This window comes from Pipra filicauda, unplaced genomic scaffold (assembly GCF_003945595.2).
Source record: "Pipra filicauda isolate LSUMZ 115617 unplaced genomic scaffold, ASM394559v2 scaffold353_size752799_pilon, whole genome shotgun sequence".
Classification (NCBI taxonomy): Eukaryota; Metazoa; Chordata; class Aves; order Passeriformes; family Pipridae; genus Pipra; species Pipra filicauda.
Window position 1 is genome coordinate 250,383 of NW_024104480.1, and position 27,047 is coordinate 277,429.

The following is a 27,047-nucleotide window of genomic DNA, read 5'->3' on the forward strand; positions in this document are numbered from 1 at the left end:
ATTCATGTGGAAGTGTTATGTCAGTGTCACTGTCTTCCTTCAGATGAGGAGAGATGAGAGAGATTTGGAGCATCCCAAAGGTGAAAAGTATCTCATCAGCAACTGTTGCTATGTCAGGCACATCGCTGATATTTAGTGTGCAGTATACTCTTTATCTGTGAAGAAACAGTAAAATTCATCCTCCACAGATGAGCATCAATCTGGAAAATGTTTTGCAAAGTGCTAGACAAAGTTATCTTCATGTACTGTGTTGCTATGAGTGGCAGGACATGAGACTGTCTTAACAGGTGGTGAAATATTCTGTTGGCAAGCCACCAAACCATGCTGGAAACTTTTGGTTTTGTTTCCCCAGGGCTCCATTATATCAGTCCTGTAATGAAGGTTGACCTGAGTCTGCAGAGAGAAATCCTATCCCTGCTGAACATGAAGAAGCCTCAGGGTGGGCAGCATCTGCACCTCAGTGCGTGCTGGATCAAATGTGGGTGTCTCTTTCTAGCCTCTGACAATTCCTTTCCAAGAAATATCTGTGAAAATGTCACAGCTCAGACTGGAGGAGGCAGTCAAGATTAGGCGTCTGTATTGCTACTTAGAGCATATGGACTAATTTAGAAGCCAAACTGAGAAGACACAAAAACACTAGTAGCCTATCTTGTAGATATAGTGGTGTAAGTGGAAGGAAAGTATATTCACCTGTTAACTCTCTGACGCTGTGAGATAAGAAATAAGTGAGCTCTGTTAATTACCCATGTCATGGATGGTTGTACCTTTGTCTCTGTCATCACGTCTGCACAATTCCTGATATAAATGAAATTTTGTGTTTAAGGATGTGGATTACAGTCTCACAGGCAATCATTAGAAAAACATATCAAATAAAAATATCTCTTTTATCAGGGTTTTTTCTTTCTTCCCAGCAACTCTGATAAATATTTTAAAGCTTTTATCTGATTTTCCTCCACATTGAAGAAATCGTTTTAATTTATAAATTATCTGCCTTCTGTGATGAGAAGTAACCTAGAGATACCTATAAAGCTATCAAATGAGACCTGTCATCTTCATATCATCCTCCTGAGGGGACATTATATTTTGCCACTAATGCTCTTTATCTACTTAGTGCCAAAATCCATATATTTTATTACAAATTGGTTCCATTTGATTTTAATCAAGACCAATAGGAAATATTGTCACTGGATCTTGGAACTGAGAAAATCAGATGCAGCATTGGGAATATAAGGGGAAATAGCTTGAAAAACATAACTACTTAAAGTCTAATATACTTAAATTCTCTGATCCAATGAAATCATATCATCAGAGCTAAATAAACAAGACTCTGCTATATATAACCCATGGAACTAGACAGTGGGAAAATGCATGTGCACTTTTGAATCCAAGGTCTTTTATAATGAATGTGATCTTTATATTTGGCCATGTGACTTAAAAACTTTTTGTCTTTTTATTTTTTTTGACTGCCAGCAGCCAGGAAGAACATCATATAATTGCTGTGAAAAATCCAGAGAGACAGTGTGTAAAAGACAAAGTTGTCTTTTTCCAGGTAGAATTTAAATGTTTGATTAAGAAATGAAACTGTAGTAGCGACAAATTAAAAATTTATATTTGATATCTCTCTTCTTGGCCCAGGAAAAATTTGATTAATTTTGAGATAACAGATTGCCTGTCAGGGATCATTGCTGAGGATTTTGGTACCATAAATCATATTAGTTTCCTTGTGGAAGAATGAGCTTTAGTGGCCTTTCTGTACATCATATTAGTTTCCTTGTGGAAGAATGAGCTTTAGTGGCCTTTCTGTACAGGAGAAAAACTGTTTATTGTGTTGTGGCTGCTTCCAGCTTAAGAAGATTTTTGTGCTAAATGTTTTTGTAGTTGATTTTAATGTTCTATTGATGAGATCTCAAAAGTTAATTTTTAAAAAGTTCTATAGGCAATCTACTCCATTTTTAGATAATGTTCCACATCTAGTTTGAATACTTTCAAATTGAAGTTTTGTTAATGCAATTGTCTTATATTTGATTCTGTGGGGTTTTTTTCCTTGGGAATATGGTGAAAAAAAATTTTCAAGTGGCTGCTTTAGCCTTTTTTCCCTAGTTCTTAGGGACCAGGACTATCAAGTAAATAGACAGCGAAAGAACTAGCTGGTCACCAGGTGAATATAGGTATCAGAGGTTAAATTATTAATCGTGGCTTTTTGGTAGGATCTTCAAACAACTCAAGATGATCGTCCCCTTGTCTTCAGTGCTTTGAAGGGCAGAGGGTTAAATAGTCTCTTGCTTTGAAAAGCTTGCAGCCCAGATGGGGCCCAAAGTAGAAGATTGGGTAAATGAAGTTGTCACATGAAGTGACATGCTATCAAAGCGAAATGCTATCAAGGCAGTAAATCAAATATTTCTTTGATTGTTGATGGTTTTTGGAGGGAACAGTATTAAGGAAAGTGTCTGCTTTACAGTAAGTATAGAGGGTAAACCAAAGGGGAGTAAGAAAGCGAAGGAACTAGTAAGAGAGAGGGAAATAAAACATAATGAGGAAAATGTAAGTAAGCCTGAGTGCACAGCTTGTTTCCAGAAGGCTGAGACATGCTGGTCACTACTAGAAAGTTATTCAGGTACTTTTCAACTAGATGAGTAAAGTATAGGCAGAAATAAAAACTGGCAGGATTATTTTTTTTTAATTCAGCAGAGTGGTGTTTTGATTACTTTGGGATGCAGTAAAGGACACAGAAATTCAGCCAAAGATATTACTGCTAATTGTTCAGGCAGTTAAATTTAGATCTTGTTCAACCAAAAGAACTAATCAATGTTTCCAAGAAGTATGAGAGCAACAATAGCCAGAGAAGGGCAAAGAGATTGTCTTTCCAGTTCTTTAAGCAGCCTTTTTGTGTAGCTCTTCTGTCTAGCTCTAGTGCAAATATTCTGAGCACAGTAAATTTTTGTACTGCAAAACTATTCAGAGGAGGACAGCCCAGAGGTTAAGATGCTAGTCTATAATAATCAGATTTTGGTTTACAATTAATATCCTCTGGACTTGGTGTAGAAGTTACTAACCTTTCCTGTACCTTTTTTTTGCCCGATGGTAAAGTGAGCAAAGAATGAACCCTTAAGCAATTTTGTGAGGAAAAAGAACATTCAAAAGTTTGAGGACCATAGATGTTGCTATGCTAATAGCATAGTTCAATTCAGCAGCCTGAGTTGTAGGCTGCTTGAGTTGTATCCTGTCTTGCTTCAAGCTGCTATTCCAGAAGACACTTTCACAGGTCCTATGTCGTGTTTTCCATCTGCACAGACGTGTTTGAGACATCCTGTGCCATTTGAGATGCCTACAGGAAGACAAATGAATCAAACCCATGTTTTCTCAAAGTTGATTCTTTGGTTTTAGCTTGGTCCCTATTCTCTCATAATAGTTTGACTCCCTCTTAGTTCTTCCTTTGATTTCTCACTCTTTTTTTCTCTCTACACCTTGGTCTGTGTTGTTTATTGTTTCTTTCCATTCTATTTTCCTATTTAAGCTACTTTCCATGAAGAGCACCATTCCAGCATCTCTACTTTGATTCTATCCTATGTTATATTGACTGGTCCTCTGTTATATAGTCTAGGGAACAGCTTGTTAATTTTTTGAAATACATGGCAGTTCTTAGAAGCTCTGCCAGGTTTTCACATCCACTGGGGATAAGCACCTTTCAGAATACGTGCAGAGAGTGTCTGATGAGCCACCTTATCACGTGGGAGAGCCTCATGGCATTAAGCCATGTGAAGTTCCTAAGACACAAGCAGGAGAAGTCCCTAGCAGTACATTCTCGTAGCTGTTAGTATTCCTTCCCTTCTCATAAGTGAAATGAGGCCTTTGCAAACTTGAAAGCTCATCCTTCAGTCTCCTTAAATTTTTACTGCCCAGCTAAGTTTTACTCTGGACTTCTTAGGATCACACTTAATGCAGAACAGTAGCCACCTACTACTGTGTTAAATTTTGCAAGGGTGCATACTTCTAGTAGACCAAATTTGCTGGATGTTGCAAAGAAAAGGGTGAGCAAAGGTCTGCCTAGACACTGTGGCACACTGCAATGTGCAAGTCTGTACTCTGTGTACTCTGTAAAGTACTTTCTGGTTTTAACCAAATGACCAAGGACTAATGTAGAAGTCTGTGGCTTCATTCTGAAAGCAGTCATAATCTTGTTTATTTTGCGGCTCACTTTAGAGCATTTTTACATTATCTGGGCAATGATGTACAATTAGATTCTGTAATTCGTGGAAAGGTTACTATCATCATCTCTCATGGCATAATGTTCACATCTGTCATTTAGGCTGCATTAGAAAGACCACATTTCCCTCTTTCAATTTTGATTAAGAGAATATAGCTTATCATAGTGTTTTATGCTTGTCTGGATGTTATTCAATACTCTTCTTGTTTGTTAAGCAAACTGTTCCCATGTGTCATGGTATTTTACAATACTCAAAGCATCAGCAAGCAAAAGCTTACAAAAACTTAACAAAAGAAAAGCCTTTATAAGAGAAGTGCGCCTTCATGCTTCTTTAAACAGCAAATACCTTATCAGAGCTTCCCCAGGACAGGAACCAGGACAATCCATCAATAAGAAAAATCCATCAGATCTATAAAATGTAAAGAGGCAACATCAGGAATTCATTGAAATGCAGTTTGTTAGTGGTTGGGAGAGGGTTCTGGGGAAGCATCACTGCGCACTTGTCATGTATCTTCCCTAGGAATCTTCTTTTGAGGGGGTTTGGAGAGAGGTTAGTATATTACATGGACAATTGGTCTGGCCTGTAGAGCCATCTCTATGCTCTTCTGTACTGGAAAGTGCCTGGTACCTAGCAGCTGCCCTCTTCTATTGCTTGGGCCATATTTCGTGCGTTCATGCAGTTCAGGATATGACTTCTCTTTGGCTTTGTGACACTGTACAACAGAAATTGGCTATGTTATATATTACGATAGCAATTGTGGAGTTGCAGTCCTCTACACTCCCAACTGCAGTTTACTGTGATGGCCTTTTTTCTAGTGTGTGATCCACTGTGTCAAACTTGAGCAATGAAATTCAACTGTAAATGATGGGCAAATTAGCATTATTGTGCCCAATGTAAGAGAACACTTTGAAGGAGGCTGGGGCACAATTACCAGTACAATAATAAAGATATAAAATACATTATGTGACAGTGAAGATTACTTGTAATTTGATGAATGATCAATTGTTCTATATGGCATTAGTAATGCAAGTGTGGACAGAAAAAAGGAGTGGTAACTACAGATGACCTAAAGCTGATTTGGAAACCTCAGCTAAGTTTAGTCATTTTATAAGATCAGTAACAGAAACCAGCACCACACAAAGTAATTGCTTATCAGTCATGACCTTTATTTCAGTGTCTTTCTGCATTTTCTGTAGTAAAAATCTCTTAGTAAAATCCTCAGTGTTCTGTATTAATCAGGTTTTCAGGTTTTTTCGAGTCTGTCAATGACAAAAGGATTTTTTTTTTTTCGCAACCCTGCAACAGATATTAATGAGAATAGAGGCTCAGGCAAACATTTGTCACCTTCAACTGTTGTTTCTGCAGGAACACAAGGGTGGAATAGCAACAGCAGTACAAGTGTAAGGCTGAGTTCTTGGAAGTATATGGCTGTATAGCATGGAAAATATGAAATTTAGTCAACCACTTGGAAAATAGATGCAAATGAGCCTGTTGCACCAGACGTATGCTGGGATTGAAATATTCATAGCAGAATTGAAACTGAGCAATACACTACCCTATCTCAGATGCAGGCATCTTAATTCCATTATAAAATGCTAATTTATACTTATTGGGTGTGTTTAGCACTAGAGAAAAAATAAGCAGTTTTTATAAAAATCCTATATTATTATTTTTCTAATTATGAAATTCCATCTAATTTTTAATCCTACCATGTAACAATACTGAAAAATATCTCGTTACCCATCTTTTATTGCAGACCATATTTTGAGATTTCAGTGCTGAAGTGAAATGAAGGTGACATCATGACAAAAAAAATGATTTGTTTCGTTATTAAATGCCACCCAAGTAGATCTTGAGTAGTTAGATATGAATGTTACCTCTTTGGAGAGGAGACTTTGTATTAACTGGACTAAACAAATAGTTTGATAAGCTCTATACTTACATATCTTTAATCCACTCCACTGTCTCTTCCTGCCCGTCTTTGCAGTGGAACAACCAAGTAGCATCCTTGCAATGATTCTCTCTCTGATTTCACTTCAGCTACCCTTGTGCTAACAATGAGGAGGTGGTAATCTTATGTGGCTTCAGTAAGTCTTGAGTATTCTATTTCTTGTGCTTAACACCCTGCTGTCATGCTTGGGTGAGAGACAGTAGATAAGTTTTGAAATTAGTTCTGCACCAGGCTTCATACTTCAATATGTTGTCCTCCTAGCTAGCTTTTATTTCTGGAATAAACAAGGTTTCTTAAACTTTGCTTCTACACTTCTCAAATACCGGCTGCGTATCATGGATCATGCTTAACTTTTCTATTTTGACACTTTTTTTATGGTTTTGTGGTATTGGATGCTTTGTATAACATCCCATCACATGAAAAAAAATTGTCTTTTTAATCATGGGTGTCCCTGGAAAACTGCACATGTTAGTCGTGCAGCCCTAGTATTTCTTTTACAGGCTGTAGAAGAGTAAAGTAGTAGGAAAATAATTATGTTGTGGAATGGTGTTGTAAAAGTATTGCAGAGTAGTGTTATAGATGCATGAGTTTGCATCTGTTGAGATCCAGAGCACTTTGCTGTTTTCAAAAGATTTTGGACAGGGAGTCCGTGACGATGTTTTTGGACTGTTGTGAGTGTTTGTTTTGCTTTTCATACTGGCGTTATTCCATTAAATTCCCTTAAATAGTGCTACTTGTGGCAAGTTAGATTAGCTTAATTTTTTCAGTATTTTAACAGTCCTGGGAATTTCTGATGAAGTCTTCTCCTTGATAGCCATGTCTGAGCAGTCATGTCTTCCTAACCTGAGTGGTTTTGAACGTGTTGGTTGTGTGTGATGTGTGACTGGAGATGATGTATGTTGGGATGGCTGATGAGGTCAACTCCTGTCCAGCCAGCTGCTGCTCTGCAGGAAGCTGAGCTGCTCTTGAGGCAGCTCCTGGGTGGCCACAGGCTACATCAGAGAATATGTTTCAGGGTTTTTTGGTTGATGTTGGTTTGGGATTTTTGTGGGGGCTTGGGGGATTTTTTGCATTGGTTTTGGGTTTGGGCTTTTGTTCATTTATTTATTTATTCATTTTTATTTTTTCCTTTCCCTGAATTGCGATAGTCTTGAAAACTTTTTTAGGGGAGGATGGGTAGGCCTGTCAGGGTGGTAGTCTCAGCAGCTATTAAACACTGTCGTTCTTGCCTCAAGACAGGAGTTTTCAATGCAATCAAGCTTTCTCAAGCTAATCTGTAATTTATTTTATTGTATTAGTTTCCTTTCTTTGGAAACATTCACATTACAATCACTCTGAAGTTGATCATTTGAATTCAAGTTCCTCATAGAACTGAATGTATTATTTGATAAATAAAAGCACTTAAAAGACTGAAGGGGAACTGTTTAGTCTTATATCTTCTGAAAGTTTGTTGAAGATGCAGCATCCCCAAATGGGGATTCTTGCATTTTGTATCTAGAAGTGTACTCTTGATGACATTTATAAATGATATCAGACATGCTTGATGTTCTTACTCAAAATGTTATGTGTTAGTGTGGAATCTGCCATATATTATGTCAGTACCACATTGTCTAACAATTTCTCTATACATGTATTTACCTGACAGCATCTAGGTTTATTATCATATCAAATTTAGCTTTTACTTCATTCTCAATGCTAATTGAACTTAACTATATTCTTAGCAATATATATATAATATATACCTGGGTCAACACTGATACCCATTTTAGATACTTTTGTTTTTTAAATCTTTTTATGTTATTTTAAGAGAAAACTTACTGGTAGCTGATTTAGTTTCATTATATTAAATGAGGCAACTTTTATCCTGGATTTTTTTTTTGATAGAGTGATCGGCTTTTTAAACAATCTTCATAAGACTACGGAAAACTTGACTATTAAGATTCCGTTCTGTTTCTTTAATTTTTAAAATTTATTTTATTGTAAATGGTACAGGCTGTTCCTACACATTAATAGATGTTCTCAAACCTAACCTCAAATGTTTTTTCTCTGTATGGGCATGCTAAGAAAAAAGAAATGCTAGCCACCTGCCTTCACTAAGTTCTGGCCTCATTCAAGCCCTACAGGTCACGGAATGTTTAGAAACATCTTTGGTTCCTCTGCTCTTTTTTTTTCCAATACTTGCATACAAATCCATAATATGGGTTACCTACCACATGAGCCTAAAATAAAAGATTTGCCACTTATCGGTACAGATCCCCTTTCTTTGGCATGTCATAGAGCCCTCTAAGGCTTTTGTGAAACACTGTCTGTCTACCCTTCTCCTGTCCTCATAGGCCACAATAAACTGAGCTATTCCTGTTACTAAAGCTGATGCTTATCTATAAGGGTGGTTGAAGTGAGGCTTAAGGGGGAGGTTAGGCATGTGCTGCTCCTGAGCACAGTCTTCCTTTTACCATTAAGAGCCATCAGATGCTTTCCAATAACTTGGGTGTTTCAAGTCTGTTTTCTCTTGTTCTAAACTTAATGCTAGTAGGCTGTCTACTTGCCTTTTCCTAATCCTTGTCCTAGACCAAACCTTGACTCTAACCAAGGTACTCTATGTAACAAAATGAATGTTTAAAATTTATTTCAGCCTGTCTACGACGGGTGGAGTTGGAGTTATAGACCTGCTATTAACCCCTTCAGTTAGAGGAACCCATATGTAGGCCAGACAAGCCTTCACTTGGCCTTAACTCTACTCCAAAGACACCCTATAGGTGCTCACCTAACTAAACAAAAATAAACTAACTATAGACTTCTCTTGACAAGAGACTTCCACTTTGAGAAAGAAGTGCACAAACAACTGCTGGAAGGTGGGTCAGTTTCTAAGACTTACCTTCAGCCTGGCAACTTCTCTGTTTAGACTACAAGTGATAAAGTTGTGGTTACAATTGGGTTGGTTGTAAAAGGCTGAGCTATACATTCAGTGGTGCATGGAGTTATATGGATGGGACGGACCTGTGAGGAATAGTTTATTTTAGCCCCAGTCTGCTCCACTGTCCCCATATGGAATTGTGGACATGGGATTAGGATTGCATTTAGGAAAAGAGTAAGTGAACCCCAGTTATCTGTGTACATGGCATGGGCTACAGGACTTCCATGGGAGTAAGTTTCTTTAGCTAATTCCAAGCCTCTGGCTTGGAACTTTTATTTCCAATCATATGACATATCTGTAGTTCTGATCTGCATTAGGAAAATTGAGAAACTATGTTATTAATGATTGTTTAATGGAGCTCTGGTTTAAGATTAGGGTTGGTGTTTGCAGAGGCTAAATTGTAACACTGCGTCTTAATGTCAGTTCAGCTAAATACCTGTAGAGAAATTGTAAGTTATAGATAGGATAAAAAAAACCCCAAACCGTAGGAGGTGGGTGCTGTAAGAGGTTATTCCCTTCTGAGCCTTTCACTGTTGGGCCTGAGTGCGCATTTGGAGACATGAATGTGTGTTGTTGATATTTTGGGGAAAAAAGAGTCTATCGTGACAACTTTTCTTGCTTTAGTTTGTTATCTATGTTATGAATTGCTCAGACTACAGTTAACATGCCTGCTACTTCTTGCTGTGAACATAGTTTGAATGTATTGCCGTGATCAGGAGGCTTACCTAGCAGCCAGCTCTTTGAAGAGGAGATGTTGGATTTTCAGAAAGCCACCTGGTGCAGACCAAAGTTGCGGGCAGAATGTTAGTCTTGCTGGTGACAAGGAGCGATGTGATGATTCAAAATATTAAATTAAATGATTCCTCTGTAAAACTATCTGTGATATTTATTAATATTTTATGAAGAGGTTGGTCATGATAGTGCATGAGGTTTCTGGGACTAGTCAGCAGTTGTAAAAGCAACCCAAAATGCCCATATATGCCAGAAAATGAACATCTCTATTGGCAGCAAAAGGCTGGTCTTTGCCTTTTTTTCTTCTCTGATATCATTCTTTCTATTTTTCTGCTGTAAATATGTCAAAACTTCCTCGATGTTTCACATGCCTTGTCCACAGGTATGTGAGAGACTGGATTATTATATTAACTATTGGCTTGGACCAACTCAAGTGTGTGTATGTAGGGGGGGAAGGACAGGTCGAATTTCACAGAAGTGAGGTGATGCCCTGTCCCAGCCCCTGCAGTCAGTGGGCAACCCCCGAGCACTTGTCAGTCAAATGCAGCCCAGGAGCACTGCCTGCATCCCACCTCGGAGCCCCCTACCTAGCCCAGGATTGACTGGCACAGTGGGAGCACCGCTCCTTGCCCCACCCCGGAGCCCCAGAGTGGCCAGTGGGCTGGGAGTCCCACCTGGGAGGAGTGGCCACAGGGGACCAGAGCATATGAAAACAGCAGCAACCTGGTCTCCATTTTGGCTTGAGACCTACGACCTGACCTCGTGGAAGCTGGACTTACACAGGACTCCTGGTGGTAGCTCTTTTCTTCTTTCTTCTTACTTCTGCTCTTTCTTTACTACTTTCTTAATATTTTCGGTAACTTGGGACCGAATGGGTTGGATTTTGCTAAGTTGTATGGGTTAGCATGTGCTAAATCAATGCTTTGTGGAATGGTTTGTTTCAGTTGCCTGTTACCCTTTAAACTTTTGCCAAGATCTCTTATTTTCTAAAGTTTACCAGTAAAAACACCCTGTGAGAAAACATGGAGCTTTTCTCCTTTGCACTCTGTCTTAACATGGTTAAAGAGCTGAGGGTTCTTCTGAAGATTTGGTGGGCGAATTTTTGGAACCTTATATATTTTTAAAGTAAAACTCCCTGGGAGAGCTCGTAGCTCCAGTCCTAGGATCTTACAAGGTGGCATTGTATCACCTTCACGATCAGCCTGACCCCGGGTTTCCACTGTAGCAATGCTCACCACACCTTTGTGCAGACTGATTTTGTGGTGTGGGGCTGGCTGGGTTTGGGAGAGGAAGGTGGTCAGAGAGAGAATGTAGCAGTACTGGAGCTGCATGTTCTTTGTTTTGAGAAGAACAGATGATGTGATGCTTATATCTTTATTCATAGTATCTGTTAATTGCTACTGTTTCAATTTCCTGGGGTTGGTGGGTTTTGTTTTGTTTGCATTTGTTTGGGTTTGGTTTTTCCTGTGAAAATTGAAAGTTTGGTCAACTTGTCATAGAAGAGCAATCTGAACATCACTCTGTGACATGGTTGAGTCCCACATACATGTACTCTATAAAGATTAAGGGGTTGCTTAATAAGCAGGGTGAAGCCTATTTGCAGCTGTGTGTAAGTCTTTAGTATTAAAATGAGAGGATAGCGATGGGATTTAATAAAAGAATGCATTTATTGTAGTTAAATACAGTGTAAAGTGTAGCTGTGTCAAATTACGTTTGAGATTGCTGATTGACTCTCTCTTATAGTATATCTATTATCTAGTGGATGACAATCCACTTCTGAATTAATGAGGTGAGAAAAAATGAACACCAAGTTTTAAATGAGCATCAGCTGTAACAATTTCTCATGCAGCCTTACATTTCTTTATTTTCTATGACTTTGTGTTGAAAATCATGCATATAAGAATAATGTTAATACTGTTTGATGTAATGAACCATAAACAGAAGAAAAACCTAATGATTTTTTTTCTTTCTTTGTCTGAATTGAAGAAAAACTTGCAGTGCCAGTAAAATTCTCTCATTCTTCCTTGCTTTGAAACCATGGAATTCTTTGCTAAAAGAAAAGTTGCTTCACTACGAAAAACCACATCCCACCGAGGACTCTATACTTTGAAGTATATTTCCACACACACACTATACTCCTGCTTTTATCTTTTTTTATTTTGACAAAATAGTTTCTTGTGTGAACTGTAGAAACTGTAATGCATGAACACACCCAAAAATAAAATGCTATTTAAGCCTAACTGCAAGAACAGAAGTGTTGAAAGTAGTAGAATTTCTGTTCTGTGACATAAATATTAAATTATTCCTTTTTCCTTTCAATATAGGTACTTCAAAAACTAGGAAAAGCAGATGAAACTAAAGATGAACAATTTGAAGAATACGTTCAAAATTTCAAACGGCAAGAGGTCAGTTACTTTTTCAGTTTCTTAATTGTGTCTTAAGAATTGCTGATTTTGAAGGTATTATAGGGTAACAGGTAGGATTTTTTTTTGGTGGGTAGGAGATTTCGTTCTGCTGTTTTCAAACAGAAATAACGGTTGGATTTGTGCATGCAGAGGGCTAAAAACGGTCTGATAATAAAAGGATGTATTGTAATCACTTGTAGCAGCATCATTCTTGAACTACTTGAGATTAATAGAGTGACAGCAGATTTTCACCAATATAATTGAGAACAGAACCCAACCCCAACTAAATGCAGCCTAGTGTTTGCCTTCTTACAAAGAAGAGAAGTATTTCCTTGGTTTCGTTTTGTGGATTACTTTCATCAGTGCTACATCATAATACTTTATAAGAAGTGAATAGTTTAGTAGTTTCAGTATGCGTATGTGTTGTAACATTCCCTGTGGGTGCTGGGGTCTGTGGTGGCAGTGCTGATGAAGCATTACAAGGGAGCAGTGCTCAATTCCTCTAAGTGTTGTAAACACAATACAGGAAAACAACAGTGCCCCAAAGAGTTCATAATCTACTTCCAATGCAATCCTAAATTCTAACCCCAATTATTTATTGCTTTGTTGGACAGACTTTTTGGCTTCAAGGTGATAAATTGCAACTAATTATATAGTGCCTTTCTAGTACAAATTAATGCCTATCCCGAACTGCGGTAATACCACCAAGAAAGTAGTCTTTTTATGTAAGTATGAACTGTTGTATCTGTCGTCTTTGTGAGCTGTCATTGAGAGCTCCTGTAGAAAGGCAGTGGAGGGTGAGAACTACTCCCACGTATTTTACACAATGTAAAAATTGGCCGATGTCACTTTTTGCAATGTCTCCTGAATCAGTCCTATCCATCGCGTGCACTTTTCTCCTTTTCATGTAAACACAAACCGTGCATCCTGACTGCTATTATTAACTCTTTTGCATCTTATGGTCACTTAGCCTTTATTTTCCTCTCTCAGTGTAGTAGAGAGGGAAGTTTCAGCTGCCACTGAACTGTTGTCTAGATCTTTCCTCTTCAGCAAAGAGGAAAATGCTGGGAAGAATCTATTTTTCTGAGAGTAAAAGAATCTATTTTTCCTCCCTCAAATTTCTTGAGGTCAGGAAGATAGTGGGAATTAATAGGTCTGAAGAAGCTTTGAAACTCTGCAGAGATATTATATTTTCCCTTTTCTTCCCCTTCCACTTTTCCAAGTCTTCTTGACTTCTTGATTGTCCTTATGTTGTTACTTATCCTTGCTGTTGGTATCTCAGCTCTTTGCACAGCTAGTAGCTGTGTTTTTAGAAAGGTACATCTGTAAGGGTATTTTGGGTGTAAAAGGATCAACTTGAGCATCCCCATGAAGAAACAGAGTTTGTGGGATTTTTGTTTTTTTTTTTAGTTCAAAATTCTGAGAGAAATTTAGAAAAAAAGAGGTGAAAGAGAAAACACATATTTTTTAAGCAAAATTATGTCTCAAGTATTGTTTTTTTTCTGTCCTTTAGAGAGAATTTTCTGTAATGGTGATTTTCAGCTGAAAGTCTTGCCTAGGGCTAAGGAGGATCTTAGTATTACTTTTATTTTATTTCTTCCTCCTTTGATGTACAGAGAGACAGTAATAAACAGTCAAGGACTCTGCAGGAACCGTATGATGCTAAATCTAGATGCAAATGTGACTTGAGATCAGAGAGACAATTGTGTAGGGAGCGCAGAAGGAACCACTACAACTCTTGGCAGAGGCACATGCAGATTAGGCTAGTTTCACTGGCACAAAATGAGAGAGACTGTTTCTGTATTTATTGAACTAGTTGCACATGCTTACTGTGCTTTCAAAGAGTTCAGTTGTGCTCAACTCTTCCAATACAAGGGGGGGAAATGCTGCAAAAGTACTCTTTCTGCCACGGTCACCAATAGGAAGCATATAGATAGCTTAAATTTTCTACGTTTAGTCCATGCTTTGATTTACAACTAATTAGCAATGCAAAGATATGAAGCATTAAAATGTGCATCTGAATTATTACTTTACTAATGAATGCCTTGCAGAACTGCTGTCTTCTGTGAACTCAGGCAGCCATCTCTTCTTACTTTACATTCAGTTCTGCTTTCAAGGTTAGTTTGATACTCTAGAGCCTTTGGAAAAAGAAAAGTTAAATTCTAGATATTGAAGAGTAAAAAGGCTGTCTGGTTGAGTGATCCTTGAGCTGAGGTTCACCAAACTGTTGATGTGGCCAATCAGGAGGCTTGCAAGCAGAACTACCCCTGGTAGAGGCTTCCCATTTATTTCACTTCCCTCTAGGATTATTTGTCTCCATGGTGGTCACTGACAAACAAGGCCATGGCAGAGGCAGTTTGAGAGGACATCCAAACTTTCCTTTTTTTCTTGCAATCTCACTTAGCAGTGATTTGTCTGTTCCCTGACCATCTCACCTACCCACAGTTCATTTTCAGAAACACTATCACTTCAGTTCTGTGTCTCTTTGCAAGTTCTTTGTTGCAACTGGTGCCCTGTGTGCTCTGGGCATCTTGGTAAGCTGGAAGATGTGAAAATGGTCTGTTTCTCTTGTTCCCCTGCCATATTGAGCCTGCAACACTTGGGAGGTCAGCTGATCTTAAGTATAGAATGATGTTTTTATTAATGCTCTCCAAAGATAATAAATTGGGACTCTCACTTCAGCTAGAGAAAGGATAGAGAAAGGAAAGTGCTCTTTATCCAGGAAATAGATAGTTGAAAACCTTAAGTCTTAACATGATGCCTGAATAGCAGATCGGTTGGTGGGTATGTACCAAATTCAGCAGAAGGCTATGTGTAAGGATGCATGCAGCAGATCTATCTGGATAAAAAGCTCATTTAGGTTCCCCAGTGATCCATTCCCATCTCCTTCTGAATACAGTTAGGTAAGAGCCCCTTCTGGACTTGACAACTCAGAGTTGATTTACCCAGATGAATCACCATGGAGAAATTGAGTCATCCCATGTCCAGAGAGAACAGAGCACGGTTGCTTTGCAGAGCCTCAGGACTTTCTCTATGAGAAGCAATAAGCTGCTGCAGCTGACGCCAACAATAAAAACATTTAGATTTTAAGCAGTGAATACAGCTGTTTTTCACCTTCCACTTAGGTTGAAAACTGCAGATTGCCACTCTAAATCAAAGCTTGTGGAACAAACAAAATGTATAAACTCATATATGACAGTATGACAGATTTTCAGTGTATTGCAAGAAATTTCTTGAGGCTTAGGCATCTTACACATTTTTTTTTTGACAGAAAGTAGCAATTTCCTTTATGCCCATGTATATTTTAATGACTCACAGTACTGGCTTTATTTTTCTAAGAGAGCAATATTCTATTTCATGTATATCCATATTTTCCTCTTATTTTTATATATGTAGTTATGAGACTTCTTCTACTTTACAGACTACAGTTAAAATATATTTTAGTGTTTAAACCCATAACTTTATGTATTGTATGTACACACAAGAGATACAGTGATTGCTACTACAAAAGCAGCTGCCTATGGCATGTTGTTAGAAAAAAGCAAAATGTCAAGTGCTGTTGTTGCTAGTTTATGGAATTAGGTGAAAATGAAGAGCCCTTTTTTGCTGTTGTTGAGTGAGCAGAACCTGCTTCTGTGAACTGCTTTATTTAATGTGTATGTCGTAGTAAGAGCTGCTCCTTGGGTGTAATTCTTAGAGGTCCTGAAAAGATTGATCCTGGCCAGATCTTCATTTCACACAACCATGCTCAGATGCCTTACAGCTCTGTCATGACACTGTGTAAAAGTTGGTCTGTGACACAGTTAACATTTATTGAAGTGCTCTTTTTGCATCAGCTGTGACACTGGTTTTTTAAAACTGATTCATGAATTAAGATACCCAAGATGAGATTCACCACCTACACATAAGCAGCAGATATGCCTCACAGTATCCCACCTGGCCCCCAGCTGTTGCTCAGACAGACACATGGCTTTGACCACAGTCCTGTATCATACAAACTGGCTCAGTGATTCTCTTGAGCACCTTGTGGCATCCAAAGGAGGGCAGCAAAGATGGTGAAGGGCCTTGAGGGGAAGCTGTATGAGGAGCGGCTGAGGTCACTTGGTCTGTTCAACCTGGAGAAAGAGGAGACTGAGAGGAGACCTCACTGCAGTCTACAACTTTCTCTTGAGGGAAAGAAGAGGGGCAGGAACTGATCTTTCTCTGTGGTGACCAGTGACAGGATCCGAGGGAGTGGCCAGAAGTTGTGACGGGGGGGTCTGGGTTGGATATTAGAAAAAGGTGTTTCACTCTGAGAGTGGTTGGGTGCTGGAACAGGCTCCCCAGGAAAGTAGTCACAGCACCAAGCCTTTGACAGAGTTCAGGAAACCTTTGGACGATACTCTCAGGCACATGGTGTGACTCTTGGTGATGGTCCTATGCAGGACCAGAAGTTGGACTCAATGATCCTTGTGGGTCCCTTCCAACTGGGTGTATTGTGTGATTCTGTGAGTCTGTGATCTCCAGCTGCAATAGACACGTATTTTGGCTGCTGAGCCCCGTGCCTGGAGAGAGATCCAGTTTCAGATTGTCTTTGTTTCCAGGAGTTGGAGGTTTCCCAGTGCTTGTGCAGAACTGGGCAGTGGGGTCTGGAGTGCAAGACAGAAACCCATCAGTTTCCTGGGGGCATCTGTAGGCCTTAATGTCTCTAATCAGCCCTATCTGGGTCCCCTAATCCTGCACATGGACCCAGGAGTCCTAAATAAGCTCAGCCCTTGGCAAAAGTTATATCGTAGGCTCATCCCCATGCCTAGGAGACCCATGTTTCAGCTGCATCTCCTGCTACTCCTTTTGGATCTCTCAGACAGACTCTGGATCTGATTCAAACCCTTGCTACGTTGGGGGCTGTCAGGGAAGCCTCTTACCAGTCCCTGTCTCTGCCAACCTGTCCCAGACCCCACAGGATGGCACTCATCAGTGAGGGCATAGCCTGCACTGTGGCTCCTGGTACAGCCCCACCAACTGCTGTGAGGGTTGTAAGTCTAAATGTTGGCATTGGTTGCCATTTGCAAGGCCATAGTGTGTCCTTCTTGGCTTCCAAATGTTGCTCACCAAAGCTGTCAGGTCCCTAAGGACCAGTTGCTTTTGTCATTTGTAGATGTCATTTGTAGATGGCTATGCTAAGTGAATGGTTTTAACTATTTGATTTTCTTAATTGCTCTCCTGACTCCACAGGTTGCACTGAAGAGATATTAATTGGCTCTATGACAAGGAGAGACACCCAACTCATGGAGACAGTAATAGGTGTCTTAATCTAGAGCTGAATGAAAGACATGATGAAGAAAGGGAGCTTCAATATGTATTACAAATAATAATGTGAAATTCAATCTGTATTCTGCAAAATGTTATTTTCTCTGGGAATTATTAGGTATCTTGTGTATCTGTTTGAACATCTTTAAACCTACCTTACGTCCTCCTCTTAGACTCCCCTCATTTTACTGTCTTGCGCGTGGTCTTGAGACAGATAAAAGAATCCAGGCAATAAAACAAAAAGTGTGAACTTTAAAATTACTCTGAATAGGAGACTCCATTACTACTTAGCTGATACTCAGATTTTCTTGATTGTCTGTAGAATCTCATATTAAACTGCAGGGGATTCTTGGTACTTGTTAAGCTGCAACATATTATGTGTTCAATATAGTTCTGTCCATAGGAGACTCCTTTGCTAAATAAAGATGATGTCAAGTGTTGTCCCTGGTAGATATTCCGAAGTAAAACAGACATAGGAAAACACAGTCTAGGCTAGTGGGATGGAGCTTTTTTTCTGCAAGCCAACAAGTGTTTGCATTCAGGGAGACTGAGCCATTTGGGGCAATCCAAAAGTGTACTTCAGATACTGGATGATCACTAAGCCAAACATAAGCTATACAATGTGCAAACTATTTTGGGGCTGTGGGAGGGATTTCTCTGCTCATTACCATTCCGTCCTGATATGTGTGTTTAATAATTATCTTATGTATGAAGAACCATTTTTCCCAACACAAAAATAGTGTACTATTAGATCTCATCTCAACCTCATTAATTTCTGATCAGGCAGGATATGCAGGAAGGTGAGTCTCTCTGTTTTATGCTACAAAATTATCTCTGCAGGGACAACCTAGATCCATTCCAACTAATTCCTCACTTCAAAGGAGATAGCGAGTGATCTGATGTTTTGCCTTTTTGATTCTGCCTATTAATTGCTCCAAATCCAAAGTCTAAACCATTGTCACACTGTGCTGGTTTTGATTGCCCCTTGGACATAAACTATTATGCCTCTGGAGCTATAGTAACTGTGCTAGTTGTTTTCTTCCAGGCAGTGAAGTTGAATGTTCAAGTTGTTTCTGACTATTTTTAAAGGAGACTGGTATAAGTTTCTTCAGGAGCCGTTTGGGATAACTGACCCTACGGATAGTTGACATAGCCCAACTCCAGGATTTAACGTATGGATTGAGCATGATGCAGTTCACAACAGTTTTGGACAGTTTTATACTAGATCTATTAATACATAGCTTATATATGTTATTTACAAATCTTGGTATGGATATGCAGCTGTAGGCATAAACAGAGGCCCAAAAAAGTTCAGAAAGTTTAGCTCAACATTAAGCGTGCATAGATTACTTTTAGCCCTAGGACCTGTAGACTCTACACTTGCTGCCTTTGCAGATCCGAAATTTTCATTGAAACCGTTAGTTTGGACCCTAATTTGAGGACGTGAGTATGCTTGTAGGAGGATGCAATAGGTGTGAATATAGAATCCCAGTTTAGGGGAGGGGGAGGTTTAGCTGTGAGGCGAGGTTGGAATTTCATTTACAGTGAGTACCAGGTATTTTCTATTCAGTCTTCATCTGAAACAGAAACCAATGGCTCAGTGAATGGGTTAGTTTAGTGTCCCTGCAGGCACAGAGCATTCTCCCCTGCCTACTGGGAGTCATTCCTAACACAAGACAGAGCTCCCTATTTCTTACCTTTAGAGTTAATTCTTTTTGGATTCGTCCAAATCATCTGAGAAGCCAGTTTGATGCAGTTTACTTCAATTCATCATGTTACTTAGTAACTAGAACAATGAAATTCTTACTTTTGAGCCTTTTTAGTTGGCTGGGCCACAAATTTGGCACTGTCCTGGAAGATACTGGCATGCCTAAAACCTCTGTGTTTCCAGAGAAGGTTGCAAACCCAACTTTTTTCAAGTGATGCTCTAGAGAAATATTTCAAACCCCAAATCTCTTACAGATTGTAGCGAGAGAAAAGAAAAAATCCATTTCTTCAAGAAAAAGATTCCAAAATTTGAGAGACGATTCTAGGGACTATAAGGAACCTGATAAATGGTAAAATAGGGTAATCTGGTAAGCAGTAATTCGTACTGAATTACTGAAAGATTTGTCCAAATAGCCTCTTATTTTGTTAAGCTTCTCTTAATGCAATAGTCCTTTTCATTCCTACATCAGAGTTCTCTAAAAGACCTACCAGTAAATAGTACCTGAAGTGTTTATGAACAGAGAGACAGCACTTGTGGCAAGTAACAGCACATTACAGTAAAGCATGTCTTCCAGGTGATACAGAAAATGCTTTCTTTTTATCTATTTCCCTGATGTCTTCATAGTGGAATGAAAAAATTCCAGTATTAGAGATGCATTAATAATGATCATTTTTCTATGGGCCAGGTAATTAATTAGCCTATACTTCAGGTTCAACATTTTTTATGCTCTTGACTCTCACTAAATTGGAGTGATATATTTGATTTTTGTATCAAGGACATGCTGTACTGACCTTTCCTGTAAAGATGTATTGTATTTACATCCTGTATGTGACATGATAGAAAAACCAAACTCTTCTGTTCTGACTGGAAAGCAATAAATAAATGATTCCTGGCAAATAGGTCATCATTCCAACTTTTGTGGAGGCAAGGTGGCCTTTAATTTCTGAGTGGATGCAACAATTTTTCTAATGCATCAGGAGGCAAAAGGTGATAGACAGAAACCATGGTTTTTATGGTTTTAGTCATTAACTTTTTTTTAGATCTCATCAGTCTCACAGCCAACAGTGATATGGCTCTCTTTGTCTTAATTCCAGTGCTAAGATATGCTTAAATAATAATGCCAAAAGGTTGTGGGTTTGATCCCTGTATGGGCCATTCACTTAAGAGTTGGACTCAGTGATCCTTGTGGGTCCCTTCCAACTCAGAATATTCTGTGACATAATAGAGCTGATCCAAATGCTATTATTTGAAAAGAAAACCAAAACCAAACATACACAAGAATCAGTAGTGCTGAAAAGGCTTAGTGCTGCTGTAAGGGTACATAAGACCTGTGGCTGTAGAGGACAAGATTCTGAAACACTGAACCTCCTTATCTCACTGAGTGCATGTGTCTTTAACAGCTATATAATACTGACCATGTAATGAGACTAGAGAGTAGAAAGGTGATATGCTACCATGTTCAAAGCAACAAACTGTTGTTTGGAACATGGCTGTGAAGAGCTGTGTCGACTTTCCTAAAGGTGGATGTTGGTTTGGGTTGTTAGCATGCTTCCCTTGCTCATATGTGCAGTTTAGCAGGATTACGTAGTAGATTTTTGGAAATTTGTATATTGAATTTGACCAGGTGAGATCAGAGCACTGATTTTTGGTGCTGGAGTCTGCTGGAACTTGCATATTGTTATCAAACAACCTGATTGTGAAAAGTTTGCTATTAAGTATGCTATTGAGATTTCTCTCTGGAGTTTCTTACATATTATGAAACTCTAACTCATTTTGCTTCCTCACGTAGAACAGAGCATCAGTGCTGTCTTGGGAAATTCCATTTCAAAGGAACATGACATTGGCGAAATGACACCTACTTTTCATTCTCCCTCAAGAAGCTGCATCTCATTTAACAAAATTCATGGCTTTAATTAAAATACTTGGAGCAGTGGTTTCAGAGCCACCAGATGCTTTCATCTGATAGACGAGAAAGTAGAAAGAATGTACCAGTAAACACCACAAAGAGGCAACATTAAATATGTGACAATCTTCAAAATAGTACTTTTTAAAACCTTTATATCACAGTTTGCAAGATGTGCAAAGCCAACAGTGCAGTATTTTCATCCTGTGAATATTAATTTAAGCGGTAAAGTATATCTGTCTTCTCTAATAGTGAGTTTACTATAGAAAGTGTGTAGACCAGAAGCACATTTTGCAGAATTCACAGGGCTGAGGACTTTTCATGCTAATTTTTATTTCTGGTATTTTTAGAAAGGTCTAGTTTTGTTGCCATTGAAACTGAGAGATTATCTCTCAAATTCAGTGGGAGCTGGCCCTTGTTCATGGGTGCTTTAATGTCACGTCACACAACATTTGCTGACAAGGAAAAATTCTTATGGCTCTATCGTGCTTGGATATCTCAGTGGTTTTTGGCCTGTTAATAACCTAGACTGAAAGAGATACATGTTAAAATTATTCTTTTGAATGAAGTGTCAGAACTCATAACAGCACATATGGCAAGATATTTGCATCATGTTTTACTACTTCGACTTTTTCTTACACATTTTCCTGAGCAGCGGTTGCTAGTGATGAATGATGCTAACCAAGCACAGTAGATCTCATAGTGGGTTAGGGTGCCAGTCATAAAACTGCACAGCAGTTCTGTTATAAGCATAGTGTTCCAGCAGTGCTTCCCAGACATGCCATTTGTGGTGTGCTAGTTAGTCCTAGAGACAAAACCACATTTGTATGAGTAAATGTAGACCACTTACTGGACATGAGGTCAGCTAAGAAGGTTCTCAGCCTTCCAGCTGCAGTTTTCTGCTCCTGAAGCACCATAAATTTTTTAGTAACTACAAGTTTTTATTGTATCTTCTGTTTTCACCACAAGTGCTCAGGCTAAAGAAGGTATGAACTGGAAAGATAATTTCTGTACCTTCATGTGACTTCTCAGAGTATAAGGGATCCTTCCAGGAGGAGACTGACATGCATAAAAGGGGAACTTCTCTTTCTGACTAAAATTTGCTGATACTCTTCTTCAGACACAAGATTGAGAAATTTGCTCCCAGGTACAGTCTTCTTTTGTCTGTAGCAACACTGATGACTTAATGCCTTGGTCCATGAAAAGCAGTCATATCCTTTCCTCCCCTTCTAGCACAGAATGAAGTAAAAAGAGGTCAGCAACTACTGTGTTACGTGAGATGATATAATGTGTTGTAATGATGCGTTAGGGTAGTACTTTTTGCTAAGCAGTATTAAGATGTATGCATGTATATTTTCTCAAAGGACACAACATCAAACTACTACTTCAGAACTTTCAGTTGCTTTATAGGTAATTAAGCCTGAGGTTTAATCCACTGATACTCAACCTGCACCTGTCTGGCCCTTGTTTTGATATGCAGCATTGGTCCCAAAGCAAGGGAATGGGTTGCCTTTCTTTGGAGCATCGAATATGGTCCCAAACCAGAGAAAGGTTGGTGGGCTGGCTGCTCCTGTGCACTTGCTGTCACTCAGCAGCTTCTCAGGTGGTCTATGCCTGTGCTTGGAATTTAGTTGATTAATGGCTTTGAGAGCTGTAGGTGACTTGCTCCAGATCAAATTAGTGTAAAAGCTCTCTTCTCTTTGTTGAATCTGAAAAGTAAATTCAGTCTACTTTCTAGACCCACTCAGGCATTTTTACCTTCCAAATTCCTTACTATTTCCAGGACCTTGAACATCAAGGTCCATATCATCAATCCATATCATCAAGGTCCATATCATCAATACAATTTGAGGGAGAGGGGTAAAGAATGGTGTTGATCCCATACTAAAAGCCTTCAGTTCCCTTCAGGAAGCTGGGAGAAGCAAGTGAGTTTGGTGGATGTTTTCTGCATTGCAGTGTGTGTGTACTGGTGAGGCAAGTCTTTTTCAGAACCATAACTTGGACTTTCAAGTGGCTGCTGGTAGGTGGATTCTAAGTGCCAGATAGCCCCTTTCAACCTGAATTTCTTATGATCCTGTGTCTGAATGCTCTGAGCATTGCAGTCGCTGATGGCAAATCCTTTACTGACATCAGAAGTCCTTTGACTTAAGTGGGATTATAACAGCTTACACCTTCTGCCTTCTCAAGTATTCACACTATTCACATGCAACCTTCATGTTCTGACTTTCACATGAAAATACAAGATAAACTCCAAAGCAGTCAGTCATATTTTGCAGCTGATTTTTCCATATGGTGTAGCTGTAAGAGAGAAAATGTGACTGCAAGCTGAAATTCCTGTAGTTTCCAATTGCTTAAATAAATAATTTGAAAAATATTGGGAACTGGTAAATGTAGAGTGTTTCAAAAATCTTCAAGCTATTGAAGGTGACCTGGACAGCAGCTTTTTAGCAATAAAGGATGTGTGTAGCACAGGTTTCTTTGCAAATCCTAGGAGCTGTGAAGTCCAACTTGTGATACAGTCAAAGATAAGTGCTTTGTCTGTTCTGAGTTTTTCAAAGGCCATTTGTATGAGAAAGACAATTTTGATCTATTTGCCAAAGAAGCACTTGAATTTTCACAATAAACTGCAACATGCACTAGCTAAACAAAACAAGTAACTAAAATTATTATATTTTAGGAGTTATTTACTTGCAAAATGTTAAAATGTTAAAGTTCTTGGTAAATTGTTTGCAAAGATAGTAAGCAATTTATGTAAGACCATAGATTTTCTGCAAGTCTAGAGTGGCCTCATTTGAGTGGTTTCCAGTGGAGGTGCACCTTTCTCTTTGTGTTTCAGGTTAGGCCATTGGCCAGGCTGACTTGAACTGGATCTTGGCTGTAAAATATACCGGGTTTTCTTTGAGTGGAATTCTTCCTGTGCAGATGACTGATAGAATAAACCCAGAAATTCTAGCCTAGACAGTACACTATGCATAGCATCTTTGCCAGGACTCCTTTTCTGTATGAACTGTGCATGCTTGCAACATGTGACACTATTTATCAGATAGCTCCTGAAATTGCTTTTTGTAGTTATGTTTTCATCCTGTATGCATGTTTCAAGGCATTAAACATAACTGAAATGTGTTTTCACTTCCTTTCTTTTTCTTTTCCAGGCAGAGGGTTCCAGACTCCAGAGAGAACTGAGAGGATATTTAGCAGCCATTAAAGGTGATTTTTAAGTTTTACATCATGCTTTCATAAAGCAAGGTTTTTTTAAAAGTTGAGTCAAGTAGGCTTGTTTAAGTTATACAAAGATAAATACATGTAAGATTCTCTTTAGCCTGTTGCTAGGTATTCTGCAGCTTCAGCATCAACTCGTGGGTACAGTCTTGCATGGACAGCTTATCCTTGACTGTCCTTTGTGTACAGGAGCACTGCTCAGATTCTCATGTTGCATGCATTTTCAGCACCCACAAAATCTACACATCTTGTTATTCATCTTTGCAAATGCTGTAATGTTAAATACCCCGTGCAAGGCATCCCAATCAAGGGATTGCTTTATCTCTGCAACTGTAATGTTGCCATGTATTACTAATTGGATGACGATCTTCCTCCAAAACCATACTCCCTGCAATGATGTGATTTCTCATATATTTCTGACTGCTTAATCCATTTTTTTTAAGTTTAAAACTCAAATATTATGTCTTTTGATACTACATTGAAAATCCAAGTAGCAGAATTTCACTGGTCGGAGCTTAAATATTAGAGATAAGTAAACAGCGTTTAAATCCTACTAGATATTTGTAAATCCAGCACTCAACTGCACACTGTATGCAAAGTGTTCTCTTTCTCATACCACCTCTCTCTGGAGGAGTTGGAGGTGCTAAGGGAAGGGAATGGGAGTTGGTGACTGATAGAGAGACAAGTGGCTTCTTGAGATAAATATATATATGTTTATATATATATATATATATATATGATAGATATATATGTGTGTATGTATTTTTAACCTGGCTCCAGTCCAGTAGGGAAAATGTTGCAAATGAGTGTTAACATCCCTGGAAATCACTGTCATAATAAGGCTTCAGCAGCTGTTCACAGGCAGGTAAGAAAGCTCTTTTTGATAGGAAATGTAAAATGGGGAGCAAAGCAGTAGCTTAATGTCTTTGACCATGTATTATTTTCTGGATGGACTGGCCAAAGAAAATCCCATACCAGACAAATTTGAGCAATGTCTCTTGTTCTTAGAGGAAATTTTAGCATCAGTCATTTTTGGGGACCCACTGAATGCTTATTTTGTTCTCTTATTTTTCACTCTTCCCCACACACATTATATGATGGTTACTCAGAAGCAGCATGATAAGGCTGTTTGTTGGCTGGATGGCTTATCTGTCATGTAGGCTGACTGTTTACATGATGCTTTGATTTCCGTGTAGGTGACAACACCACTCCTCTCAGTTTCATTTTCTTTCTCTCTTTCTCTTCCTAGTGTTCTGCGCTCATGATCCTTTTGCTCATTTTCTCTTTATTGGGCTACTCTTTGCATCAAATTTTGTTTTTATCTCTGTGTAAAATATTTCATTGTTCAGGTTTTGCCTTTTTAGCCATGCTTTTCTGTTCAGCACCTTTCTCTTGTTCAGCCTGTAATTCATTCAGACTGACCTTCTTACTGAGAATGAAAAGTGTTTGCTAACACCATATTATCTACATGTCTTTGAAAAGATCCATCATAAGCAACTCACAAGAGCCTAAAAACGTTATTCTTCAAAGTCAACAAGCCACCAGTGGGCATCCTTGGCACACATGTTGGTGCTGTGGAGAGAGCACACAACCTGAGACAGTAGACCACAATACACAGCTCTGGTTGGGGCTTCCTCAAAGCTGACTAGGTCAGCAATGCTAAAGACCTTTCCAGATTTTGGATGACAGAAGCAGCTGCTACAGTCTCTTTGCTGATATTCTTTGAAGGACTGCCATCATTAGAAAATTTTGGGGTGTCTATGCACAAAAGCATGGGAACCCCCATATTTAGGCACTGGAGTGATATTTTTGTGCCAAGGACATCAGAGCCTTGGAGTCATGCTGTCATCAGGGGCTCATTTTGCAGGAAAAAAGGACAATCATATAATTGCATATATTTGAGTTACTGGAAAATAATACACTTGACATCCTTATACTCTTAGAGGTATGAGAGAAGCAGTTCGTTTTAAGGGGGTTCAGGAATTGAACTCCAGTAACAAGCTTCATTTTGCTGCATGACTTCTAAGTGACTCAATATTGGAAGTTAAAAGTAGAAATCCAGGCACGATTTCATAGAATCATAGAATGTTTGGGTTGGAAGGGACCTTATAGATCACCTAGTTCCAACACCCCTGACATGGGCAGGGATACCATCCAGTAGACCAAGTTGCTCCAAGCTGCGTCCAACCTGGCCTTGAACAGTTCCAGGGGCAGGGTGTCTACTGCTTCTCTGGGCAGCCTGTTCCAGTGCCTCACCACCCTCAGAGAATTTCTCCCTAACATCTAATCTAAAGCTCTCCTCTTTTAGTTTCAAACCCCTTTGTCCCACTGTGTACCACCTACTACCTTTGTCTGCCTGTGTGAAAAGTTGCTTTCCCTCTTTCTCAGAAGCTCCCTTTAAGTACTGTCAGCCACAGTGAGGTGTCCCCAGAGCCTTCTTTTCACCAGACTGAACAACCCCAACTGTCTCAGCCTGTCTTCATAGAAGAGGTTCTCCATTCCTCTGAGCATCATTGTGGCCTCCTCTAGACCTGCTCTAACAGATCCATGTCTTTCTTGTGCTGAGTACTTGGCACAGTACTCCAGGTGGGGATTTAAGCAAAGAATGGTCAGTTGAGCCTTATTATGACTCTCTGTCCCTTCACTTTAATAAACTTGACAATTTGAGGTTTAGTATCACACATCCTTAAAAGAATTTTTGCTGTATTCAGACTCTTTCTT

General features: G+C 39.1%; 1 protein-coding gene across 1 annotated transcript in view; it reads left to right on the forward strand.

Annotated features, from left to right (window-relative positions):
- The window catches only part of AMPH (amphiphysin), a 115,936-nt gene that overhangs the window by 38,751 nt on the left and 50,138 nt on the right, over positions 1–27,047 (forward strand). Inside the window, exons 2-3 of the mRNA XM_027744397.2 lie at positions 12,127–12,207; positions 24,260–24,314. Coding sequence (XP_027600198.1) covers positions 12,127–12,207; positions 24,260–24,314 — 136 coding nt within the window. The remainder of the gene's footprint in view (positions 1–12,126; positions 12,208–24,259; positions 24,315–27,047) is intronic.